The following is a 25,355-nucleotide window of genomic DNA, read 5'->3' as shown; positions in this document are numbered from 1 at the left end:
ATGTACCCATTTCATTTCCCTTGTTTCTGATACTTATCACATTCGTATACAAAAATAACAGCTTATTCCTGGATCTATAACAAGTTTCACTGATACTACCTTTTAAATGTGCCTCCATACCTTCTTCAAACCATTTCTTTTTTTGCCTTACCCATCCCAGAACCTTCTACAAATTCACTTCTACAAATCCCATTTTCTTCTTGTCCATATACAACTTCACTTCTTCTTTGAGCTTAACCTTTCTCATGCTGTGTTAACCTGCCCACCTTGAGTCTCCCTGTTTTCTTTTGTCTTGCACACTTGTTCTCTTATTATCTACACTCATGCTACCCACTTCTCCAATTATAAGCACGTTTTCAGTCCCTTCTTCATTACTCTCCCGTTCTTTCACATCGTTTCTTACTTGCTCAGTTCATTCTCTGCATTCATCACTCTCCCTTCCAGCAGCAGTCTCTCCAAATGACTCACACCAAAGCATTCAAATGCAGTCCATATCTCTTATATATTTCAGTTTGTCCTTGAAACTTATTCCAGACATTAACAAACTGCACCCTTTTGTCTTCACACATTGCTGCTAACATATCATTTGTAATAGTTGCTCTCTGTCTCATCTCATAACTGTCATACCTGGGCTTTCTTTCTTTCCTATCAGGAAAGATAGTAAGTGTGTTGCCACTTATTATCTTTCTCACACTATTATTTGTTGCCACACTATTGTCTTTCTCAACAACCTCCTGATATCCAATCTTTCATTCTCCTTGTTTCCAGTCAAGTCATTTGTCCCTACTGCCAACTTGTTTGCTCACTTATCCTCATAATCAATATTTCAATCACTCTATTCATTTTACCTCTCAGAAAACAAACCTTGTGCATCTTCTTGTTTACCACACCTCTAATAATCAAATCCCCATACAATGCCACTCATGAGTCTTTTGCTACCTCTTTCATACTAACAGCATTCGTTCCCATCTTCTTCACTCTTCCATACATATCTACAATTCCCTTCATTTCACACCGCATCCACTTCATCTTCAACTCAGCTTTCAAATCTTCCATAATTTTTTTTGCTGTCATTCACTCTGGCTATTTTATTGTCAGTCACACAAGCTCGTATGCCATCAACCTGGCTTGCCATCTTACCATTAATTGCACTCTGTTTTTCAACATCATTATTGTACTCTTTATCATCAATCAAACTCTTTTCCTCACTATCACTTCCACATGCTTTCTAAACATTTGCACAATCTTCCTCAGCTACTATTTCAGTTACTATTCCATGTTCCTATTTATATTTAAACATGCCTCCTGGTCCTTCGGAATATCTCACTTTCTACATACCCACAGTCACTCCTTTCTCATAAACATCTGCAACATCTTCCCATACATACAAATTTTTCATTCACGGCACTATACCATTTTTGCAAAATCCACATAATTCGCTTTACTTATCTTTCATTCCAACCTATGCAACAATCTCCCTTTTACTGCTATGTTGTTCAGAGCACTAACAAGAAACAATGAATTTAAAGTAATACCATCTTATAAATTTATCCAAACATTGCATTCCACACTCTGATATCTCACAGTAACACTCTGTCTACAAATTTAGACAATATCACAGCACCTTAAGTATAAATTAAATTTACATATCTTTTCACAGCCTACATGACAACATATACATATGTATTTATATATTAAAATACATAAATATTTTTCAATTTTCATCCTTCTGGTGTAGAGTTTGTGGATGTGCGGAGTGTGTTTGACAGGTGAAAGTTCTTAAACAAGAAGAATGGTTTCATCTGAATGGATTTGGTGTTCAGAGACCGAAAAAATTGTTGCTCAATGAAATGAAAGTGGATGAACAGAATCAGGGAAACTAGATCTTTTAGGAGGAGGGGGGGGCTGTTGAGTGGGTATGAAGACATCAGTGAGGCAGTTGAGTGTAAGAATGTGTATAATATGCCTGAGTTAGTAGCAAGGATAGCAAACCAGAATGGGATAGTTAGTTGATGGAAGATTTTTCACCTGGCTATGCTACCAATTATATATTTGGTTTAATCCTTTATCCAAGTGTAAGCAAACCAAGTTGCGCCTGAATATTTTCAGGACTAGGGCAACTCGCAGTAAAGGTGGTATAAGTTCTGATCACTTGCCTTAGTATCCCATAATGCAAAGCACATATCTTTATGGGTATGTATAATGCTATGCATTATGGAAAGGATCACTACCCATACCGGTTTCCCTGTTTAAGTGTGAGGTTACCTCTCCAAAACTCATGAGATCCCCTGGATCACACAATAATGAGTGACCCACAGGATCAGAAACTCAACATTGTTCCCCCTCAGTAACAGGGTCACCCTATCACCGAGATGAACTCTCTGTGTTGGCTCTATCCTGTGGCAGGCTTGCCCCACCACCGAGCAGAGCCGCTGATATTTCATCTGGGGGTAACAGTAACAGCTGTGCCTCAGTTAACTTCATGGGCTACAGCATTACCATTCATTACCCTCCCCTCCAAGACCTGGGTGAGAGCAACAGCCAAGCCTCAGTTAAAACTTCATGTGCTACAGCATTGCCATTCATCACCCAGGCTTCCAACCAGTTTCGACCTTTATTGAGGTCTCATCAGTGGGAGCCAGACCCAGAGGTGGTGATACTAAGGTGAAAGTAATGCAGAAGTCATATCACCACCTCTGCTCCCACTGACGAGACTTCAATAAAGGTCGAAACCAGTCTGGGTAGTGACCCTTTCCATAATGCATAGCATTATAAATACCCATACAGATATGTGCTTTGCCCTAATCCTGAAAATACTTCAGGTGCAAACTTTGTTTGCTTACACTTGGATAAAGGATTAAGCCAAATATATAATTGGTAGTATAGCCAAGTGAAAAAACTTCCATCAGCTAACTATCCCATTCTTACACTGAATTCTTACACATTCTTACACTGAACTGCCTTACTGATGTGTTCATAACCTTAGTATCACCACCTCTAGGTCTGGCTTCCACTGACAAGACCTCAATAAAGCTCGAAACTGGTCTGGGTATTGACCCTTTCCATAATGCATAGCATTATACATAGCATTATAAGGGTATGTGCTTTGCATTATGGGATACTAAGGCAAGTATTCAGAAATTATACCATCGTTACTACGAGTTGCCCTAGTCTTTAAAATAGTTCAGGTGCACACTTTGATAAAGGATTAAGCCAAATATATAATTGGTGGGATAGTTAGTATAAGGTGTCAAAATAGGGGTGGGACTAGGGATCTTTTGCACTTTATGTACACTAATGCGAGGAGTATTACGAACAAGCAGGAGGAATTTTTGGTCTTGGTTGGCTCATCCTGGCCAAAGTTTATTGGCATTAGTGAGACATGGTTAACAGAAGATGATATAGTTAGTGGGATAGAACGTGAAGGGTATAGTGTGTTCAGGAAAGATAGAGAAAAAAAAATTGATAGCCAATGAAGTGCAGCCAAAGAGAATAGAAGTTTGACTGTAGGAGAGTGAAAATTGCACATTTGAGGATATCTGCTGTGAGACTGAGGCCAGCAGAACAATATATGGTTGGGTGCTGCTATAGACCAGCGGCTGGAAAAGATGATGGAGATAGTATGCATTGGCAAAGAGACTTAATCAGTGGAGGACTGGTAATTATTATGGGGGATTTCAATTATGGTAACATTGATTGGAAGGAAGAGAGGACACATGGGATGAAGGAAATGGATTTTATGCAGTTACTAAGGGATAATTACCTGAGACAGCATGTAATGGAATATACTAGGGGTTCAAGAATGCTTGATCTAGTAATTGCATGTGAGAATTTGTCTATAATGCATATGACCACATTGCCACCAATTGGTAACAGTGATCATATGGTCTTGACCTGGGAGGTGGCTAAATGTGTGGAATTTTCAGTTAAGACAGGGTATATGGGGAATTACCAGGCTGGTAAGTATGACTAGCTTAGGAGATTACTTGGATCAGTGCCATGGCATGTAAAACTGCAAGGACTGGATATTGATAGTGCATGGGAAGTGGTAAAGGAGTGTTTGAGAGAGGTAATGGCTGACTCCATACCTAGAATCAGGAGAGTAAATCAAGTGGGAGTAAAATGGATGAATAACACCATTAAGCTTGAGCTGCAAAAAAAGAAACAATTGTGGAGGGAATTTATGGAGAAAGGTGACCTGCAGGCACATGAACAATACACAGGCCAGAAGGGTAACTAGTGTGGTAAGAAAAGCAAAAGCAGATTATGAAAGGAAGTCAGCAATGCAGGATAAAGAGAATTCCAAACAGTTCTTTTGATATGCTGCAAGTAAAAGAAAAAATGTATACAGCAGAATGATTTTAAGAAATGTCGATGGTAGGGAGGTAACTGAATTAGTCGAAATAGTAGAATTACTAAGTGAACACTTTGCAAAAGTATATCATCCAGGTGGTCATATTGCAGGAATGTGGGAATCGATGGCTTATACGGGAACGGAGGTGAATGAAATGGCGGTGAAGCATATTACAGAACCTTAATGTGAATATATCTGTGGAATTGGATGGTACACCAGTTCAAGTCTTATGTGAAGCAGCAGAGGAATTGTCAGTTCCCTTGACCATATTGTTACTGAGGGGGTGTGAAGAGGGGAAAATAGTTCCATTGCATAAAGGTGGCTCCAAGACTGCTGTTGCAAATTACACACTGATCAGCATATCAGGAGTCATTGTCAAGGTATTGGAGAAGTTGGTCAAGAGCAAAATGCAGGAATGGATACATGGAAATGGGATACTGTATAGGATAGCATGGTTTTGTGAAGGGTAGATCATGCCTCAGTAACTTACTCATGTTTTATAATACAGCAACTGCTGAATTGGATAAGGTTAATGAGTTTACAGTGATACTTCTGGACTTTGCAAAGGCCTTTGACAGGATACCACATGGAATTCTAATCAGCAAACTGCAGCAAATGAGGATATAGGGTTGGTGAGATGGATAGGAGGGTGGTTGATGTAGAGATATCAGAGGGTAGTTTATTCAGGAGTAGAGCCCAAAAGAAGGCCTGTGACTAGTGGTGTGCCACAGGGATCTGTTCTTGGACCACTACTATTTAATTTCTTCATTAATGATATAGGAAAGGATCTGAGAGGAACTGTTCACTATTTGCTGATGATGCCAAGTTTTGCAGGATGATGATTTGGATAAATTAGCAGACCTGGCTGAGAAGAATGGATGTCAGTTTAATGTGGCAAAGTGTAAGTTATGCATTTTGGGGTGAAAAGATTATCAGCAGTATACCACATTGGTGGAACCATACTCCAGGAAATTGACGAAGCCAGAGACTTGGGAGTGTTGGTGGATAGGGAGTTGAAGTTTAGCAGGTCAAATAGCAAAAGTGGCTAAAGCAGCTCATGTTACTGAAGAATACTTTGATGAGCAAAGACAAGCAAATTATTGTTCTTCTTTATCGAGCCTTGATAAGAATCCCATCTTGACTACTGTGCGCAGATCTGGACACCAGGGTTTCTTGGTGATGGGGAGGAGGTAGAGAGGATCCAGAGATCCAATAACCAAGATGGTAGCTGGTCTATGGAATGAACCATATGAGAACAAATTGAAGATTTGTGGGTGGGAGAACTAGGGACCATCCATGGAAACTGAGCAAGAGTGTTGTTAGCAAGGGTGTTAGAACTAGGTTTTTTACTTGGAGAATGGTGAATGAGTGGAATAAGCTGCCAGAGTCTGTTCTGGGAGCCATGACTGTGAATGAGTTCAAAACAAGGTATGGCATGATAGATACTGTGTGAATGCTGAATAGTTCTTGACATGATGTTTAGGGCCTCCCTTGATGAGTCTAAGGACTCCTTGGAGTTGCCCGTAATAATAATAATACACAGCTTTGCTGATGACAGTATACAACATTCCTCCTACTCACTTGACAAACCTTACACCACACAACTTACAGAACAATAACTTCTGCAACCATAAATTCTGATCTCCAAACCATTATTTGAGGAAGACCAGATAAATTTGTCCTTTTCCGTGCCTTCAAAATGCAGTTTTGAAAGGCTGGAAGAATACATTCCTTTTTTATTTCCCACAAAAAAAGGAATATATTCTTCCAGCCTTACCTTTGACAATATGCAAATCTCTAGGCAAAATGAGATTTCTCTCCTTCAGATTACCCCAACATCAAGCCTCTTTTATCATAAGCAACATGACAACCATTGTCTCCTTAGCATTCAAAAAAACTAGAATTATTGTTTTGCTCAAAGCATTACTTTACCTCTAAACAGGTATTAGCCCTGTGCAAATCACAAATCTGTTCATCCATCAAGTATTGTCCACACATTTGGGGTGATGCTCTTGAGTGCTCACTAATAATGTGAATACTTTTGAGATCCACATATATAATGTGAATAATTTGAGGCAGTTGCCGCTAGAGGGATTCGTAGTCGTTTGTGTTTGCGAGAGCTCCTGATAAGATAAGTGTTATTTTAAGTTATCGTTGATAAATTTACTTGAATATTACATAGTTTTGTTTGCCTTGCATATCTTAGTGTGTCTGTTTGTGTGTTTTTGGTGTTTCATTTTATAATTTGATAAAATACGTTAGAAGTAAGTATGGCTCCCGTATGAAGGAAAATGGCGACCAGTAATGATGGTTCGCCATCTTTATTCAGTAACGGTAATATAAAGGAGATGATTCAGTGTACTATCTGTGAAATGTAAGCTTTGCAGAGTGTGGTCGGAGTATGGTTAGATGATAATAAAGGAGTGAATGTGTGTAGAAAATGTAAGGAGAATGAGGAATTAAAGTGTATATCAGGTCGTGAGTGTGATATTTTTGTCAAACTTCAGAATGAAGAAAATAGTGATATGACAAGAAATGACGAGGTTGTACCAGAGAACTGTGAGGGCGTGAATGTAGAAAGTGTGAATGATGGTATTAATTCAGAGCAAATTAATGGTTTTACAGAGAATAAAAAAGATGAGATAGATGCAATGAGTGGGATCATGTTGTTGAGCAAAGCGGCAGCTAGAGCATATGAACAAAAGTAGACTGAGTGTACCAGCCAATAATAAAAAGTATGATAGGAAAAATAAGCGTATGAGTGTGAACATAAACAAAATGAAGGAGAGAGTGCTGTATGGAGACTCGTTAGTATGAGGTATGTTAGTAGAGGATTTGACAAAATCGTACCAACCTGGTACGACCATAAAGGATATAACTGAGTCTATTAGAGAGCAAAAGGAAAAGCTGAAAGAATTGATTGTTGTGGCAGGTACGAATAATTTGAAAGGAGATAAAATGAAAATGATAGAGGACCTGAATGAATTGTTTGAGGTAGCAAACGAAAAGAGTGAGAGAGTTAGGATGATTAGTCTTTTGCCATGGTATGAGAGTGAAGTGTTTAAGAGGAGGGCCATAATTGCAAATGACTTTATGCGTGGGATATGTATGATGAGTGGTGTGGAATTTGTGGACGTGTGGAGTGAGTTCGATGGGCGAAAGGATCTATATAAGATGGATGGCTTGCATTTGAATGGATACAGTGTAAGGAGACTTGAGAAAGTGTTGCTGAATGTAGTGGATGTGCAAAATCAGGGAAACTAGATTGATTGGGGGGGGAGTAGATATACAGACCTTAGGGAGGCAGTTGAATGTATGAATGAGTATAATATGCCCGAGCGAATAAGGACAACAAATCAGAATGGGATAGTTAATATAAGGCATCAAGGTAGGGATGGGGCTAATGAGGGTCTGCAATTCATGTACACTAATGCTAGGAGTATTAGGAACAAGAAGGAAGAATTTTTGGCCTTGGTTGGCACTTCCAGACCACAGGTTATTGCCATTAGTGAATCATGGCTGACTATAGATGATATAGCTAGTTGGATTAAATGTGATGGGTATAGTGTGTTCAGGAATGACAGGGAGAATAAAATGGGGGGAGGAGTATTGCTGATTAGCTGCATCCAAGGTGAATAGAAGTTGAATTGCAGGATAGAGAAGAGAAAAGAGCACATTTGAGGCCATTTGGTGAGAGATTGTGGCTAGCAGAACAAAATATACAATTGGGTGCTGCTATAGACCAGGTGATGGAAAAGATGGTGGAGACAGTATGCACAAGCAAATAGGAGAAATGAGTGGAAGGAGGGTAATTATTATGGGAGATTTCAACTATGGTCACATTGATTGGAGTGAGGAGATGACACATGGGAGGAAGGAATTGGATTTTATGCAGTTATTAAGGGACAACTATCTGCGACAGCATGTAATGGAAAATACTAGGGGTCAGAGAGTGCTTGATCTAGTAATTACATCTGAGGATTTGGCCGTAACAAATATGACCACATTGCCACCAATCGGTGAGAGTGATCATAGGGTCTTGACCTGGGAGGTGGCTAAAGGTGTGGAATTTACAATTAAGACAGGGTACATGTGGAATTATCGGGCTGGAAAGTATGACAAGCTTAGGAGTTTGATTGGCTCAGTGCCATGGCATGTACAACTGCAAGGACTAGAAGTTGATAGTGCATGGGAGTTAAGAAGTGTTTGCATGAAGCAATGGCTGACTATATACCTAGAGTCCGAATAATAAATCAAGTAGGGGTTAAATGGATGAATAAACAATTAAGCTTGAGCTGCAAAAAAGGAAACAACTATGGAGGGAATTTAAGGAGAAAGGTGACCAGCAGGCACATGAATGGTATAGTGCAGGCCAGAAGGGTAACGAATGTGGTAAGAAAAGCAAAAAAGGATTACGAAAGAACATTTGCCATGCAGGCTAAAGAGAATCCTAAACAGTTTTTTAGATATGTAGCAAGTAAAAGGAAAAATGTACATGGCAGAATGATTTTAAAGAATGCCGATGGTAGGGAGGTAACTGAATCAGTTGAGATAGTTGAGTTACTGAGTGAGCACTTTGCAAAAGTATATCATCTAGGTGGTGACATTGCAGAAATGAATGAACCAGTATATTATATGGGAATTGTGGTGAATGAAGTGGAGGTGAGTAGTCTATTGCATAACCTCAATGTCAATACATCTGTGGGATTGGATGGTATACCAGCTCGTGTCATACGAGAAGCGGCTAAAGAATTGTCAGTACCCTTGACCATTTTGTTTAATTTGAGTCTCGGGTCTGGGTTAGTCCCGAGGGGGTGGAAAGAGGGAAAATAGTTCCACTGCATAAAGGTTGTTCCAAGACTGCTGTTGTAAATTACCGACCGATTAGCATATCAGGAATTGTTGTCAAGGTCTTAGAGAAATTAGTCAAGAAAAGAATACAGGATTGGATAGATGAAAATGGGATATTGTATTGGGGACAACATGGTTTTGTGAAGGGTAGATCATGCCTCAGTAACTTGCTCAGTTTTATAACACAGTGACGGCTGAACTGGATAAGGGTAATGGGTTTACAGTGATTCTACTGGACCTTCCCAAGGCCTTTGACAGGATATCACATGGAACCCTAATCAGTAAACTGGAGCAGATGGGGATGGATATAGGGTTGGTGAGATGGATAGGAGGGTGGTTGATGGAGAGATACCAGAGAGTGGTTTATTCAGCAGTTGAGTCTAAAAGACGGCTTGTGACTAGTGGTGTGCCGCAGGGCTCTGTTCTTGGACCACTGCTGTTTAATTTGTTCATCAATGATATAGGAAAGAATCTGAGAGGAAGTGTTTACTTGTTTGCTGATGATGCAAAGTTGGGTAGAGCAACTGTGAGTGCACAGGATGTCAAAATTTTACAGGATGATTTGGATAGTTTGGAGGACTGGGCTAGGAAAAATGGATGTCAATTTAATGTGGCAAAGTGTAAGGTTATGCACTTTGGGGTGAAAAGAATAGCAGCAGTATATCACATTGGTGGAACTGTACTCCAGGAGATTGATGAGGCCAGGGATTTGGGAGTGTTGGTGGATAGGGAATTGAAGTTTAGGGGGCACATTGCAATAGTGGCTAAATCAGCTCATCAAATCACTTGGCTTCTGAAAAATACTTCAACATGCAGAGACAAACAAGTTATTGTTCCTCTGTATCGAGCCTTGATAAGACCCCATCTGGACTACTGTACCCAGTTATGGGCACCAGGGTTTCTTCGTGATGGGTAGGAAGTGGAGAGTATCCAGAGACGAGTGACCAAGATGATAGCAGGTCTGTGGAATGAACCTTATGAGAATAGGTTGAAGATTTGTGGGTTGCAAAAATTGGTCGATAGGCAGAAAAGGAGTGATATGATTGAGACATTCAAATTACTGAAGGGTTTCTATAAGATTAATCCAGAAGATATTTTTGAAAATAGGACTGGTGGTGGGAGGACTAGGGGCCATGCATGGAAGCTGGGTAAGAATGTGGTTAACAAGGGTGTTAGAGCTAGATTTTTCACTTGGAGAGTGGTGAATGAGTGGAATAAGCTGCCAGAGTCTGTTGTGGGTGCTACGACCGTGAATGAGTTCAAGGCAAGGTATGATAGATACTGTGTGAATGTTGAATAGTTGTTCTTGACATGATGTTAGGGCCTCCCTCGATGAGTCTGTCGACTCCTTGGAGTTGCCTGGGATAATAATAATAATAAATAATACTTGCTCAGTACAGAAGAGAGCACTCAAATTGATTAATGATCCATCTCTTATCATTTCACTCCCTCCACTTCTGTATAGGCATTTAGTTTCTGCTGTATGTATTTTCTGTAAATATTTTCACATTAAAGGTTCATTAAAACTAGCATCAGTCACTCCCTCCCCCCCCTCTCTCTCTCTACCAAATTCACTGAAATATGTATAGCTGTTAACCAGCACCTTGTCAGCTTCTAACTCCAACTTCATAGAACTAAATTTTCTTTTTTTCCTCTCTCATTCTTGCTGCTACTATAGTCAGGAACAGCCTTCTCTCCTAGATCTGTATCCCAAAGAATACAAAGCACAGGCCTTCAAATCAAATATATTCCTTTCTCAAATCTTTTCACATCATGGTATTAACATACTGTAGGTTGATTAACCAACCTCTTGTGTATGAGCTCAACATATAAAATAAAAATTCATTTGTGTGGTTTCAGACCTACCATGCTAACTTCTTCCCTCTGAAATAGTATTCTACACAAAGCATCCACCAAGGAATACAACTTTTCAGTTTGTTTTATTGAAAAAGTTGTGTTTTTGAATAAAAATATGTCATTGATAAAAAAGAAATCATTTGGTTCCTGCAAGTTTTTTGTCAAATAGAATTAACTGCCCTTTAAACAGCCACACAGATCAAATGTATCAAATAATTTATGCTTTGTATCTATGTCATTATGTTGTTTAACTTTTGATTGTCATTATGTTGCATCTGTGTAATTATTGATATGTAAACATATCAAAGCAGGTATGCTGGTTTATATATATTTATATTAAAAAGTTTATCATAATCATATATATATTATGAGAATTCATTTTTACTCGGTTGGAATATTATGGAAACGCTTTAATGACTGTTACCGAGAGATAAAAAGATGACAAGATATATTTAAAAAGATACTACTAGTTTACTAGTTTCGTTGAATAGATCAACATCCTCAGGTATCACAATCAAAGAAGTATATAAAAAATTACAGAGACTTAAAATTGTAATAACAGAACAAGTATAAAAAGACAGTAGCGTGTGTTAAAAACAAATGCGAGTATGAGTTCCAAACAAACGTATACTATGCACTGTTGCGAGTGCACCATCTTTTTATCTCTCGGTAATAGTCATTAAAGCTTTTCCATATATATATAAAATTAGTAAAGACATTGATATGGAGCATTGCACTGTATGGATGTGAAACCTGGATTCTAGGCAGAGAAGATGTACGAAGATTGGAGGCTTTTGAAATGTGGTGCTGGTGTCGCATGAACAAAATAAAATGGACAGAAAAAAAATCAAACCAACAAGTCCTGAGAGAGATAAATGACACAAGAACTCTAATAAAATCGATCAAAATTAGAAGGGATAGGTAGTTTGGACATATACTTTGACATGATGGACTTGTGAAAAGAATAACTGAAGGCAAAATAGAGGGGAAAAGAAGAAGAGGCAGACCAAGGAAAAGCTTTCTTGACGAAGTCAAAGAGACAGCACGGGTTTGAGGAGTTACCAGGAGTTAAGAAGAAAGCCAATGACAGAGCGGAATGGATGAAATTGCTGCTGAGCTACCAGTCCCAAGACTGATGCAACTGATGATGATGATGATATATATATATACACATACATACCAGGGGCAAATATTCCAGGTATGCTAGGTGTGCAGTGCTCATCCATGAAATATCAGTATCACTGATATTATATTTTTGCATTTATTCCCATTAAAGACTCGCCCAATTGTTCGCAGACTTCGTGTAATTCGTAACATTGAACACAATATACTAATGCTTCATTGTCCTCTTCACGATGGTGCTTCATGAAGAGGGCACTTTTCGACGTGTAAACATTGCATCACATTCGCGTTAATAGCCCGAGTGTGCTTTCAAAAATACATACACCTTTGAGCCTTCGAAAATATGTAAAGAGGGCACAGTGGGTCAAATTCTTAGCTTTTCATTATTTTTAAACCGCTGAGAAGGCGAGGCTGGGTGAGCTAACATTTTGAGCTCACCTAGCAGTTGTGATTGGTTATTGTCAACCAATTCAGTTGAATATTGTCACTTGTCATGAGTTGAGCCTTTTTGTATCTGATGACTGTATTACAAACAGCTGTTACACATGTTTTCTGGAACTGAAAATTTGAAAATGGATGTTAGCAAAAAAATGCCAATTGTTTTTTCTTTTGCTTGTGCAGTATAGCATCTGTTGAGGTTGCAAAGTTTTTTAACATTATAAAGACCTTTTTATTCTAGTCTTCGGAAACAACAGAAAGTAAAAAAATATCTATTCCTGAATAAAAATGAATATTCTGTGTATTTTAAGACGTTGTTGATCTACAACAAAATATCAGCATATGTGAGATTGATAAATAAGACAGAAGAACTGTTGATACTAAAAAAAACAAACTATTGAATGTAGGATTCCCGAAAGTGTGGATATTTCCGATAATGATCGGATGTTATGTATACTGAGTCTCAGTAAACAAAATAAAATTCTTGGAAAATGGAGCGAAATATACACAAACCAGAGAAATACAATTTTACACGATGATTTGCTGCTCCATCAAACCATATTTATTCCTGCAATACTTTCTCTCTCTCTCTCTCTCTCTCTCTCTTCATAAGTTTTTTTTTTTAGATTATGCCATCATAAATTCATTTATTCATGTTTAGACATTATAGGACCGTGCTATTTGCTCTACCCAGCAACTTATAGGACACACATATCACAAATGATAATTATTAATAATTCATTTACCATTAATGAAAGTATTTCTACTCATACTTATTCTTTCCTATTCTTACATGTCTTATAAATGATGGTTCACATATTTTCATCTTTGAGTATTTCAAATATACCAACCAAATATAGCATTCTCCTTCATTGTTGGTTTCTAATAAATCCTAAAACAAACAGATTGTTCCCCCACTCCATGCAGAAGTATTCAAAGTTATCCTGCAATTAATTACATAGGACCAATTAAGATGAGCACTGATTCACTCTGCACACTTAAAACTTTCATACATTGATAAAAATGCAATCACATGGTCATGGGCATCCCCAGAGAGGGGGGGGGGAAGGCAAAGGGGCACTTCCCCCAGGATCGAGTAAAAAAATTCCAAAAATTATAATCGTAAAAGTGATTGAGATATGTAATCTTACACCCTCGACTCTTGGACACTTTCTGTCTTAAAATTTTATTATGTGTTGGCCTGTTTCGGCCCACGGCAGGGTAGCCATAGAATACGTGTTTTATTTCAGCAGTAAAACATGTGTTCCTGTTTTTGGTTCATCATTTTCTGATGAACAGATTTAAAAAAATGTTCATTACTGTTGTGAACAGAGACCAGGTTGAAAGTTTATTTTTCACTTGGTTAGACTGTAATAAATTTAGTTTAATCCTTTATCCAAGTGTGAGCAAACAAAGTTTGCACCTGAAAATATCTTCAGGACTGGGGTAAGGTAGTACAACACTGGGAAACTCGTAGCAAAGGTGGACTAAGCTAACATCACCCCTATCTCAATATCTCCCATAATGCAAAACACATCTCCTTGCGGATATGTATGATGTTATGCATTAAGGGAAGGGCCACTACCCAGACTAGTTTCGACCTTTATTGAGGTCTCCTCAGAGGAAGCCAGGCCCACAGTGGAGATACCAGGCAGAAGCAATGGGAGGTCATCTTTACCTATAGGAGTTGCCGAAAGGTGATCTTTCTCTAAATCCAGAGGAATTTAATAAAAAGGTGGCACACCTTTTGGCAACTCCTATAGGTAAAGATGACCTTGCTAATTCTTCTGCCTGGTATCTATACTGTGGGCCTGGCTTCCACTGAAGAGACCTCAATAAAGGTCGAAACTAGTCTGGGTAGTGGCCCTTCCTTTAATGCATAAAATTTACATATCTGCAAGGAGATGTGTTTTGCATTATGGGAGATACTGAGATAGGAGTGATGTTAGCTTGGTCCACCTTTGCTTACACTTAGATAAAGGATTAAACTAAATTTATTGTTAGAGACCAGGTAGTTTGCCCTCGGTGTCTAGTGAGTCACTAAGTGAAGTGTGAATTGTAAATTTATAGTAAAACCAATTTAAACAACACATTTTTAAAAGGTAAGTATGTAATTTAATATTATTTTACTTGGTAGTTTTATGATTTTTTTGCTTTTAAACTGAAATAATTTAATTTAGGATTTTGGGATTAATTAATAAGTTGATTTTTAATAAAATATGCCTGTCAATTTTTTTATATATGAAATTATGCTAAAAACTATATTAATTCTGAATACTTTTTTCCCCAAGAATTAAAGATCATTAAAATCGATGTAAAATGAAAATAATGTATTTATAGGTTACATTGACAAATAATTACATCAAAAAAGGCTAAAAGATGTTTATTGATGTTGTTGGATTCTAATTATGTAGAAAATAGAATAAATGTTATTTGATTCAGAATCCAACATGACTTTCCATCACAAAGGCTGCGTTTGTAAATATTATTTAATGTAAATAATGTAAATATAATTTGATATCATATAACTACCTTAATTATATCAATTATTTAATTATTTAATCAAAGAAATGTGTTAATGGTAAATAGATTCTGTATTAATTATTATTAAGCTATTTTATTTATTGTTATGTCAATATTCTAGAAACTTATATTTGTAATATTTACTATGCATTTATTGAAAAGCAAATATTCTAATTATTCCTATTTGTGTATAAAGCTTAACGGTATGTAATGACTCAATGTAGTAGTATAGCCTTGTCTAACATTGGCGAGAATGTTTATGTTTGTCTGTTGTCATGGAGACGCGTGAAATAAACGAGCGCGAGTGGAACAGAGCGTGGGCTGAAGAGAGAATAAAAAAAATATATATAAAGAGAAGAAGAGGGGACGGAAACTGGGAAGTAAAAGGAAGTAAGGTGATAAACTAAAGAGTAGAAGTAAATAAAAGGTTCTTAAGGGTAGGAGTTAAGTGGATAATTTTTATAAGTGAGCAAGAACGTAACGAATTTTATAGTTAGCTGAAATTGAAATCAGCAGTAATAATAGAAGGAAAATTAAAGCTACAATCAGATAAAGTAAAAAGCTGAACATTCAAGGAAGAATTCTAAATAAACCCAGCTGATCTAGTATTGCAGCTTATTTCCGATTTGCCCTAAAGAGAACCTCACAGTGTTTTAATTAATTTATGAGTGGTAATAAGGATAGTTGAAGTGCCCTAATTGATGTCAAGAATTCTGAAGCGTAATTGATAGTGCTTTAAGTATAACTGCGGATAAGTTTTGTAGATGTGTGTTTATTCTTTAAGAGTGATAAGTAAATTCCAGAAGTTTGCTCACAACATAATAGATGTTCTAGGAACCATTTCCGGTAAGGTCTATCATAGTGAATTATTAACTTGAACTGTGGAAACCCTTCGTGATTGAGAGTTGGAGATAGGAATTGTTTGAAAGATATTTTCAGCTATTAGATCCTGTAATATTTTGAACTTATAGCATGACTGAAAAATGTGTGAAAACTAATTAGATTAGATGTTCTATTATATTCATTTAAGTGTAAAAACTTTATAACCCAGAAGCTAAGAAGGTGTATGTGAAGACTTGAAAGATTGTGCTAATGTAATTTACTTGACTTAATGTTTGACTTATTTCTATTGTTTAAAATTAGAAGTAAAATTTATGTAAGTGTTATATGACCTATATTAAATGCTTTATTTGTTAACCTAACTGTTGTATTTGCCTGAAATTCTTTTTACTGCACCGTTCACAAAAATTCGCATCTAGCGGGAATCCCAAAGAGAGAAAATAAATACTTCGGCCTGAATGAATGAAAAGACTGCTAACTAATTTTGAATTGATCCTACTATTTCATATAGACTTGTCTAAGGATAGAGTGGCGCAGTATAATAGAAATTTCTCTACCCTTAGATCAGTGATCAATTTACAATTAGTTTTCCTTTATTTTATGAAAGTGACTTTTAACAAGATGACGGATTCGAACATCAAGAGAACAACGTCACGACAAAATGGCGCAGTCGGCAGGATGTGATTTAATTGATAGAAAGTAATTTAACAGCTGTAGATTAACAGATTTAATTTAACTTGGTAATAATAATTGTGGAATTGCTCCCTGAAAATTTAGAAAGTAAATTGAATAGATCACAATGAACTGGTTGTAATCAGAAATCAGGCAAAGATAAAGTTTTTTTTTGAAATTAAAGGATTATATTATTTGAATTAATACTCCATTTATCACAATGGCTGTTACTTCAAATTCAGAGATGGAAGACAGATTTTTTAGATTTGTGAATCCCCAACAAGTAGTTCCCCAATTTTCAGGAGAAGACTCTGATGATGTATTATCTTTTTTTACTTATGTTGAGAAACTCAGAGAAACAGCATCAAGTTTCTCAGAGAAACTGAGAGAAACAGCATCAAATTCGAACATCAAGAGAACAACGTCACGACATTGTCGTGACGTTGTTCTCTTGATGTTCGAATCTGCCATCTTGTTAAAAGTCACTTTCATAAAATAAAGGAAAACTAATTGTAAATTGATCACTGATCTAAGGGTAGAGAAATTTCTATTATACTGCGCCACTCTATCCTTAGACAAGTCTATATGAAATAGTAGGATCAATTCAAAATTAGTTAGCAGTCTTTTCATTCATTCAGGCCGAAGTATTTATTTTCTCTCTTTGGGATTCCCGCTAGATTCGAATTTTTGTGAACGGTGCAGTAAAAAGAATTTCAGGCAAATACAACAGTTAGGTTAACAAATAAAGCATTTAATATAGGTCATATAACACTTACATAAATTTTACTTCTAATTTTAAACAATAGAAATAAGTCAAACATTAAGTCAAGTCAATTACATTAGCACAATCTTTCAAGTCTTCACATACATCTTCTTAGCTTCTGGGTTATAAAGTTTTTACAATTTAATGAATATAATAGAACATCCAATCTAATTAGTTATCACACATTTTTCAGTCATGCTATAAGTTGGACTCCCTGGAGGTGTTACGTAATAATAATAATAATAATAATTACAGGATCTAATAGCTGAAAATATCTTTCAAACAATTCTTATCTCCAACTCTCAATCACGAAGGGTTTCCACAGTTCAAGTTAATAATTCACTATGATAGACCTTACCGGAAATGGTTCCTAGAACATCTATTATGTTGTGAGCAAACTTCTGGAATTTACTTATCACACTTAAAGAATAAAAACACATCTACAAAACTTATCCGCAGTTATATTTAAAGCACTATCAATTATGCTTCAGAATTCTTGACATCAATTACAGGGCACTTCAACTGTCCTTATTACCACTCATAAATTAATTAAAACACTGTGAGGTTCTCTTTAGGGCAAATCGGAAATAAGCTGCAATACTAGATCAGCTGGGTTTATTCAGAATTCTTCCTTGTATGTTCAGCTTTTTACTTTATCCGATTGTAGCTTTAATTTTCCTTCTATTATTACTGCTGATTTCAGTTTCAGCTAACTATAAAATTCGTTACATTCTTGCTCACTTATAAAAATTATCCACTTAACTCCTACCCTTAAGAACCTTTTATTTACTTCTACTTCTTTATTTTATCACCCTGCTTCCTTTCACTTCCAAGTTTCCGTCCCAACTCTTTACTTTTTATGTCTTTTTCTTATTCTCCTCTTTAGCCCACGCTCTATTCCGCTCGCACTCGTTTATTTCACGCGTCTCCATGACAGCAGACAAACATAAACATTCTCGCCAATGTTAGACAAGGCTATACTACTACATTGAGTCATTACATACGTTAAGCTTTATACACAAATAGGAATAATTAGAATATTTGCTTTTCAATAAATGCGTAGTTAATATTGCAAACACAAGTTTTTATAATATTTAATACAGACTCTATTTACCATTAACACATTTCTTTGATTAAATAATTAAATATTTGATATAATTAAGGTAGTTATATGATATCAAATTATAATTTACATTATTTACATTAAATAATATTTACAAACGCAGCCCTTGTGATGGAAAATCATGTTGGATTCTGAATCAAATAACATTTATTCTGTTTTCTACGTAACAAATAATTACATCAAAAAAGGCTAAAAGATGTTTATTGATGTAATTATTTAATTAAATCAATAATTATAAAAATTTAATGATGTAATTATTTGTTTGTAAGCTTTGCTCCCCCCCTCCCCCCCAGAAAATTTTCTACGGATGCACATCTGTGCATACGGTCAAAATGTGAAATTTGTAGCGCGGGTTGCATAACCCACACAACAGCAATACACCCAACTGAAATGGGCACGTGATGCCAGTGGTGTGAGAGTGTTGGACCTGGTTATTGGTTCAGAGGTTATATGCATAAGTAAGGTGTCCTCGTTACCTCCAATTGGTGAAAGCTATCATGTGGTATTCACTTGGGAGGTTGAAAATCTGTGGATTTTTCTGTTAAGAAAGGGTATATACGGAACTACAGGTTAGGCAATTATAACAAGCTCCGGAGTGAGCTTGCAGCCATCCCATGGCAGAACATATTGCAGGGGAAACATCTTAGCAGTGCACGCGATAAAATCAGCAGGTATCTGAGGAAAGCAATATCAGATTGTGTCCCCATGGTTAGGAAGTCAAACAAGGTAGGCGTTAGATGGATGAGCAGTAATATCAAGCTTGATCTGCAAAAAAAGAAAATGTTATGGAGAATTTACAAGGAGAAAGGCGATCAGTACACCCATGAGTAATATAAGGCTCAAGCTAGGAAGGTTACCAGCATAGTAAGAAAAGCTAAATCAGATTATGAGAAGACCTTAGCCAAAGAGATCAAGGGTAATCCCAAAGAGTTCTTCCGCTATGTGGCAAGTAAAAGGAAGAATGACTTCGGAAGGATAACTTTAGTGGGTGCTGATGGTATTGAGGTGACAAAATTAGATGCAATAGTCGAGTTACTGAGTGATCACTTTTCAAAAGTATTTCCCCCAAGTGAGGATATCTCTGTACCTGTAGCAATAACTAATGTGAGAATTGAAGCTAAGAAATTAGAGGTATTTAATATATTGCAAAATTTAAATGCAAACACTGCTGTAGGCTTAGATGGAATATCAGCTCGGGTGTTGCGTGAATGTGCAAATGAATTGTCAACCCCTCTTACTTGGATATTTAATTTAAGTTTGAACTCTGGTATGGTCCCTAGGGAGTGGAAGTTAGGCAAAGTGGTTCCTTTGCATAAGGGTGGCTCTAAAACTGCAGTAGTTAATTACAGACCAATCACCATCTCAGGAATAGTGGTAAAAGCATTGGAAAAGTTGGTTAAAGACAAAATTCAAGAATGGTGGATCAGGTTATGATACTCTATAGAGGCCAACATGGTTTTGTTAAAGGTAGATCCTGCCTTAGCGATCTATTAACTTTTCATAATAGAATGACATCTGAGTTGGACAAAGGAACTGACTACACAGTGGTACTTCTGGATTTTGCTAAGTCTTTTGACAGGATACCCCATGGAACACTCTTACGCAAATTGGAGCAGATGGGAATTGATACTAAATTGGTGATATGGATAGGAGAATGGCTCAGGGAGAGATACCAGAAGGGAGTGTATGGAGGATCCGAGTCCAGGATGAGGCAGGTGACCAGTGGTGTGCCTCAGTGCTCTGTGCTTGGGTCGTTGTTATTTAATTTGTATATAAATGATATAGGAAATGCTTACAGGGAGATATTCAGTTGTTTGCTGATGATGCAAAGTTGGGTAGCGCAATAAAAAATCAAGCCGATGTTGAAAGTTTGCAGGATGATTTAAATAAGCAGGTGGAATAGGCAAAAGATAATGGATGTCAGTTCAATGTGGAAGAGTGTAAAGTGTTATATCTTGGATGTCTGTGTGACTGCCTTATCGTTATATCTTTAATTGTCTTTACTTTAGCCTTACAGTTAACATAAATTTTTGTATCACTTAATATCAGATATGCGTTTGCCGACGAATTGATTGAAGACTGCGCCAGCCGGCAACTAAATTCTGATATGTCATCCAAGAATACTTAAAAAAAATGTAGGGATCAGGAAGTAAGCAGTCGTGGTCCCAATTCTTCTATCGCTAATGGTCTCCCCTTAAATGCACAGCACGAAATTTTCCAAACGGTAGCCCAAATCCGCAGAAAGGATGACAAACTCATTTGATTATATTTAAAGAAACACATTTATTATTGCACAAAGACAAGTATACATGTAATCAAATCCTTAATCTTAAAAGAGTCTAGGTTCCCTTTACTTAATTAATCACATTCAAATCTTCTATACTTTAGTCCCTTACTTGACATAAATTCCTCACCTTCTAAACGTACATCTATTCTCAGACTCTTATAACTAAGTTACCTAATATTATCACACATGTAATATTTCATATATACACAAGACAACTCAATACTTCTGACATGAATTTCTCTAGGATAATACTTCTTAATCTTACTTAACCCCCCCCCCTCCAAAATTTTAGTTAACAATTAGTTACGTTCTGACCATATAACATTACTGTTCTTAAATCACACAAACAGTTCGGACTTCAGCCTCCTGTTCGGCTGGAGCCTAATATGCTTCCTTCTCAACTGTAGATAAAAGTGTCCAAAACGCAGACTGTTCCTATAACACTACACAGAAATAGCATGCTTCCTTAACTTCTGTTTCCCTACTCTTCGGTTACTTTAATTCAACATTTAACATAAGAAAATCTTCTGCTTACCGTTCTTGCCTTGATCTGGATACTTTGGACGGCTTACTGTACCTTCACTGATGGCGGTCTTGCTATTCCTTTGTTTCATAACGAACCGAAAAACACTCATACACAGATTTGAACACTGACGTTGATTTCATGTGGTTCTTTCTTCTTATGGACCTGAATACATTGTAGTTGCAGCCTTGGTCCACGTAGCACACATAGCAAGGGGGGATTCTTGCTACACGTGGCGGCAAGCTCTACACAACTCTCCGACAGGACTAGGTGCCGACAAAACAAGAGGGAGACAAGAGATAAGAGAGCGATTCGAATTCCCGCCGAAACCTTTATACTCCAAAACAGCTCCCTCATGCAGTGGTGTCGTCACGCATATGGCGGCTGCCGATTGGACGCCGTGGCTACGAACTGCTTTTATATGGTTTAAAGTTTGCTCTAGCTTATACATATTTATTTGGCAATTTATACATGATTTTATATTTTAATTCATTTACAACTATTCTCTACTTAACTCATGGGCTGTTTTAACATTGTTTAGAGCTTACACATTTGGATATTTACATGTTCTTGGATTGTTAAATGGCACATTCTCTGTCCGGAGGCATAAGCATGTCCTTACACTTTCCTTATGAGATAACTTGATGTTGGGTGGGAAAAAGGGATGACTCATCATTTTTTTCCGACACAACAAAAGTCATGCATTTTGGGATTAAAAGATTACCAGCTATGTACTACATTGATGGAACAGTACTCCAAGAGATTGATGAGGCTAGGGACTTAGGGGTGTTGGTAGATAGGGAGATGAAGTTCAGAGGACACATTGCTAAGGTGTCCAAGATTGCACATAGGATTACTTGGTTGTTGAGGAACACACTGACATCCAGAGATAAAGAGGTTATTATTTCCCTTTATAAAGCATTGATACTTCCACATTTGGATTACTGTGCTCAGGTCTGGTCACCTGGATTCCTTGGAGATGAGGAGGCTGTGGAGAGGGTTCAGAGAAGAATGCCCAAGTTGGTGAGTGATGTAAAAAATGCTCCCTACTTTGATAGATTGAGAGCTTGTGGATTGCAGAGGTTGGTTGATAGGCGAAGAAGAGGGGATATGATAGAAACATTTAAATGACTGAAAAGTTTTTATAGGATTAATGCATGGGAAATGTTTCAACTGTGTGATAGTGATGGAAGAACAAGAGGTCATCCCTGGAAATTAAAGAAGAGTGTGGTTAATAAGGGTGTCAGAACAAGGTTTTTTGCCTGGAGTGGTGAATGAGTGGAATTCATTACCTGACTTAGTTGTGAGCTCTTCACCTGTAAATCAATTCAAGAAGAGATATGACAGATATTGTTTTGCTAGTTTGGGTCTCCCGCGATGAGTCTACTGACTCCATGGAGATACCCGTAATAATAATAATAATATATATGTGTGTGTGTGTACATATATATATATATTTTTAGCTGCCAGTTATAATGAAAACATGTCAAGAAGTGAATTTTTTATTTGCTTTACATAAAATATAGTATACGGTGTTATAATCTGTACTATTATTTAAATAATATGATGAGTAAACAAGTGAATGGCCAAATTTAAGCAATTTTATTGAGTGAGAATTGAGAATTAGGAGTGGTAAGAATTAAAAGAAAGCAGGATTGTTGACATCGAAGAAATTAAAAAAAAAAAAGAAGCAAAGTTTTTTATAAGCAGTATATGAACACCACTCTCAAATCACATATTAGCTAATTCAATTGAAGTATTAGTTAATTCACTAGAAAACTTTATTGGATTAGCTAACAATTCAATAGAGAACTTTTTTCTTCTTTTTTTTAGTTTATTTGGAATTTATCAATATATTATACTCATAAAGATGTTTCCACATCATATACAAATAATATTGTAGTTATATAGTAAGTATACAAAATGACTGTACATGAGTTGTATATAATGAAATATTTTTTTCTATTATTAGTAGTTTTATAGACCAAAATAAACAATGGACAGACTGCCTGCATTGAAGTATTAGACACAACAAGCTGGAGCTTAAAGCAAAAAGAAGAAGATTAGTAGTTTTGGGTTCATTATTAGAAAAGATATCACTAAGGTTTAAATTATTAAAAGATTGTGTATAGATTGAAAAAAAAAATTTGATTGAATACAATAACTACATATGACTTGGAGACTTTTGGACTTACAGAATAAAATTAAATGAAAAATGTTTGTTTAATGCTAAACTAGTCTTATTTCAGAATGAATTTATTTACCACTATTTACTATAATTTAAAATTAAAGAAGGAAGCTTATGTGAAATTATAAGCAGATGATTATGGAAAGCTCTGTGATCAGTTTATATCAAGGAGCTGATGATCTGTGAGAAAAAGCAGTTGATAGAGCATGGGAGTTGTTAAGACACATCCAGTAATAAAGTGTACAACTGTACATGAAGGTACATGAATCAATAAAGCAGAGGTGAAATGGAATGAACAAGAAAATTAGGTAAGCAGTGTAACAAATTAAGTAATAGGAGATATAAATTGTATTTGACAAGAAATTATTGTTTTAATCCATTATCTAAGCATTAGCAAACAAAAGCCCTGCATTAAGTATTTCTCAACTAGGAGTGTGTTATGCATTATTCATAGCACAGCACATTCCCTTTTGTATGTGTATATTTTATTCAGTCTGGTTATAAAGATGCTTCATGCACAAACTTGTTTATTCTTGCTTGTGTAAAGGATTAAAACAAAATATAATATTTTGTGAAGTATAATTTACTTTCTAATGAAGAAAAATCAACTTGCTGCATTAGTTGTTATAGTAAATTTCCTACCTAACTTCCTTTATTATGTAGGATACAAGTGAAATGAAGTATTTTATTTTTTTAATGTCTACACCTTTATATCACTTTGAAGATACAGCATTTAGTATTTTGTTAGACAACATCTGATCAGTGTTCACCTTGGGTTTCAGAATGAGAACCGCTGTATAACCCCCTCCCCTCCCCCAAGAATGTCTATGCCTATCTTTCCTTTCACCTCAGTATGTGGGAAAAAAATAAGAAGACAAATGAAAGGTATCCCTTCTTAGCATGAGATATGATCTCATAATAAAAATTAAAGGTGACCACTTTATGATCTCATAATCAAAAGTGAAGAGCACTAACAAGTTAGTTTATGCTAATTGGCTGTTTTTTCCTTTCACTGTTATATCTTACTAGCAAAAGTTTGATAGAAAGTAATAATATTTTCTCTTTAACCACTAGACATATGTTGCTGATATATTTCTTGCTCAGAGTTGGCAGGATTACAGACTTCGTCTTCCAGAAAACATGACAGAAGATTACAGAATCCTGGATGTGGAGTGGTTAAAGCATATTTGGAGACCAGATTGTTTCTTTAAAAATGCCAAAAAAGTAACTTTTCATGAGATGACTGTACCTAACCATTACTTATGGCTTTATTATGACAAGACACTTCTATATATGGCCAAGTAAGTTTTTATTTTTTGGATTTTATCCTCTTAAGATTCTTTTATGTATTTTTTTTTTTTTTTTGTGCATCCTTTGGGATAAAATTCTTCATCTTTCTAAAAACCAGAACACAGTTTTCTGTTAAGCAAAAATTATTCTTCACAAGTTTTAGTTATTCAATAAAAGAAAATCAGAAGTCAGAGGTGATGCCTTTCTGATCTGCAAATTATAAGGCAGCTTATCATTTGCAACCATTGGATCGTGTATTCATGAGTGAGCTTTGGAAGGTGGTAAAGAGTAGCTGTGTGTGATAAGTGCATGTTAATTTCAGAGATAGGATGGAATGTCAGAATTGAAAAGCATATTGTTGTACAAATGACAAGAATGGTGTATTAGTAGTGCAAGTTGCAACAGTGAGAATCAGAGAGGCAAAAATATGATTGTGAATAGTGAGAATGTAAATGAAGAGACAAGATGACAATGGAGGAGAAGATGAGAATGAAAATAGAGCAAATGATGAGGAGAGAGGAGAA

General features: G+C 36.4%; 1 protein-coding gene across 1 annotated transcript in view; it reads left to right on the top strand.

Moving 5' to 3' along the window:
* Positions 1-25,355, top strand: part of LOC150106218 (glycine receptor subunit alpha-2-like) — a 321,484-nt gene that overhangs the window by 122,573 nt on the left and 173,556 nt on the right. The window contains exon 5 of the mRNA XM_090393043.1: positions 24,616-24,842. Coding sequence (XP_090249169.1) covers positions 24,616-24,842 — 227 coding nt within the window. The remainder of the gene's footprint in view (positions 1-24,615; positions 24,843-25,355) is intronic.

This window comes from Typopeltis vanoorti, chromosome 5 (genome assembly GCF_054136105.1).
Source record: "Typopeltis vanoorti isolate ZY-2024b chromosome 5, IOZ_Tvanoo_1.0, whole genome shotgun sequence".
Lineage (NCBI taxonomy): Eukaryota > Metazoa > Arthropoda > Arachnida > Uropygi > Thelyphonidae > Typopeltis > Typopeltis vanoorti.
This window is presented reverse-complemented; position numbering and strand designations above follow the sequence as displayed.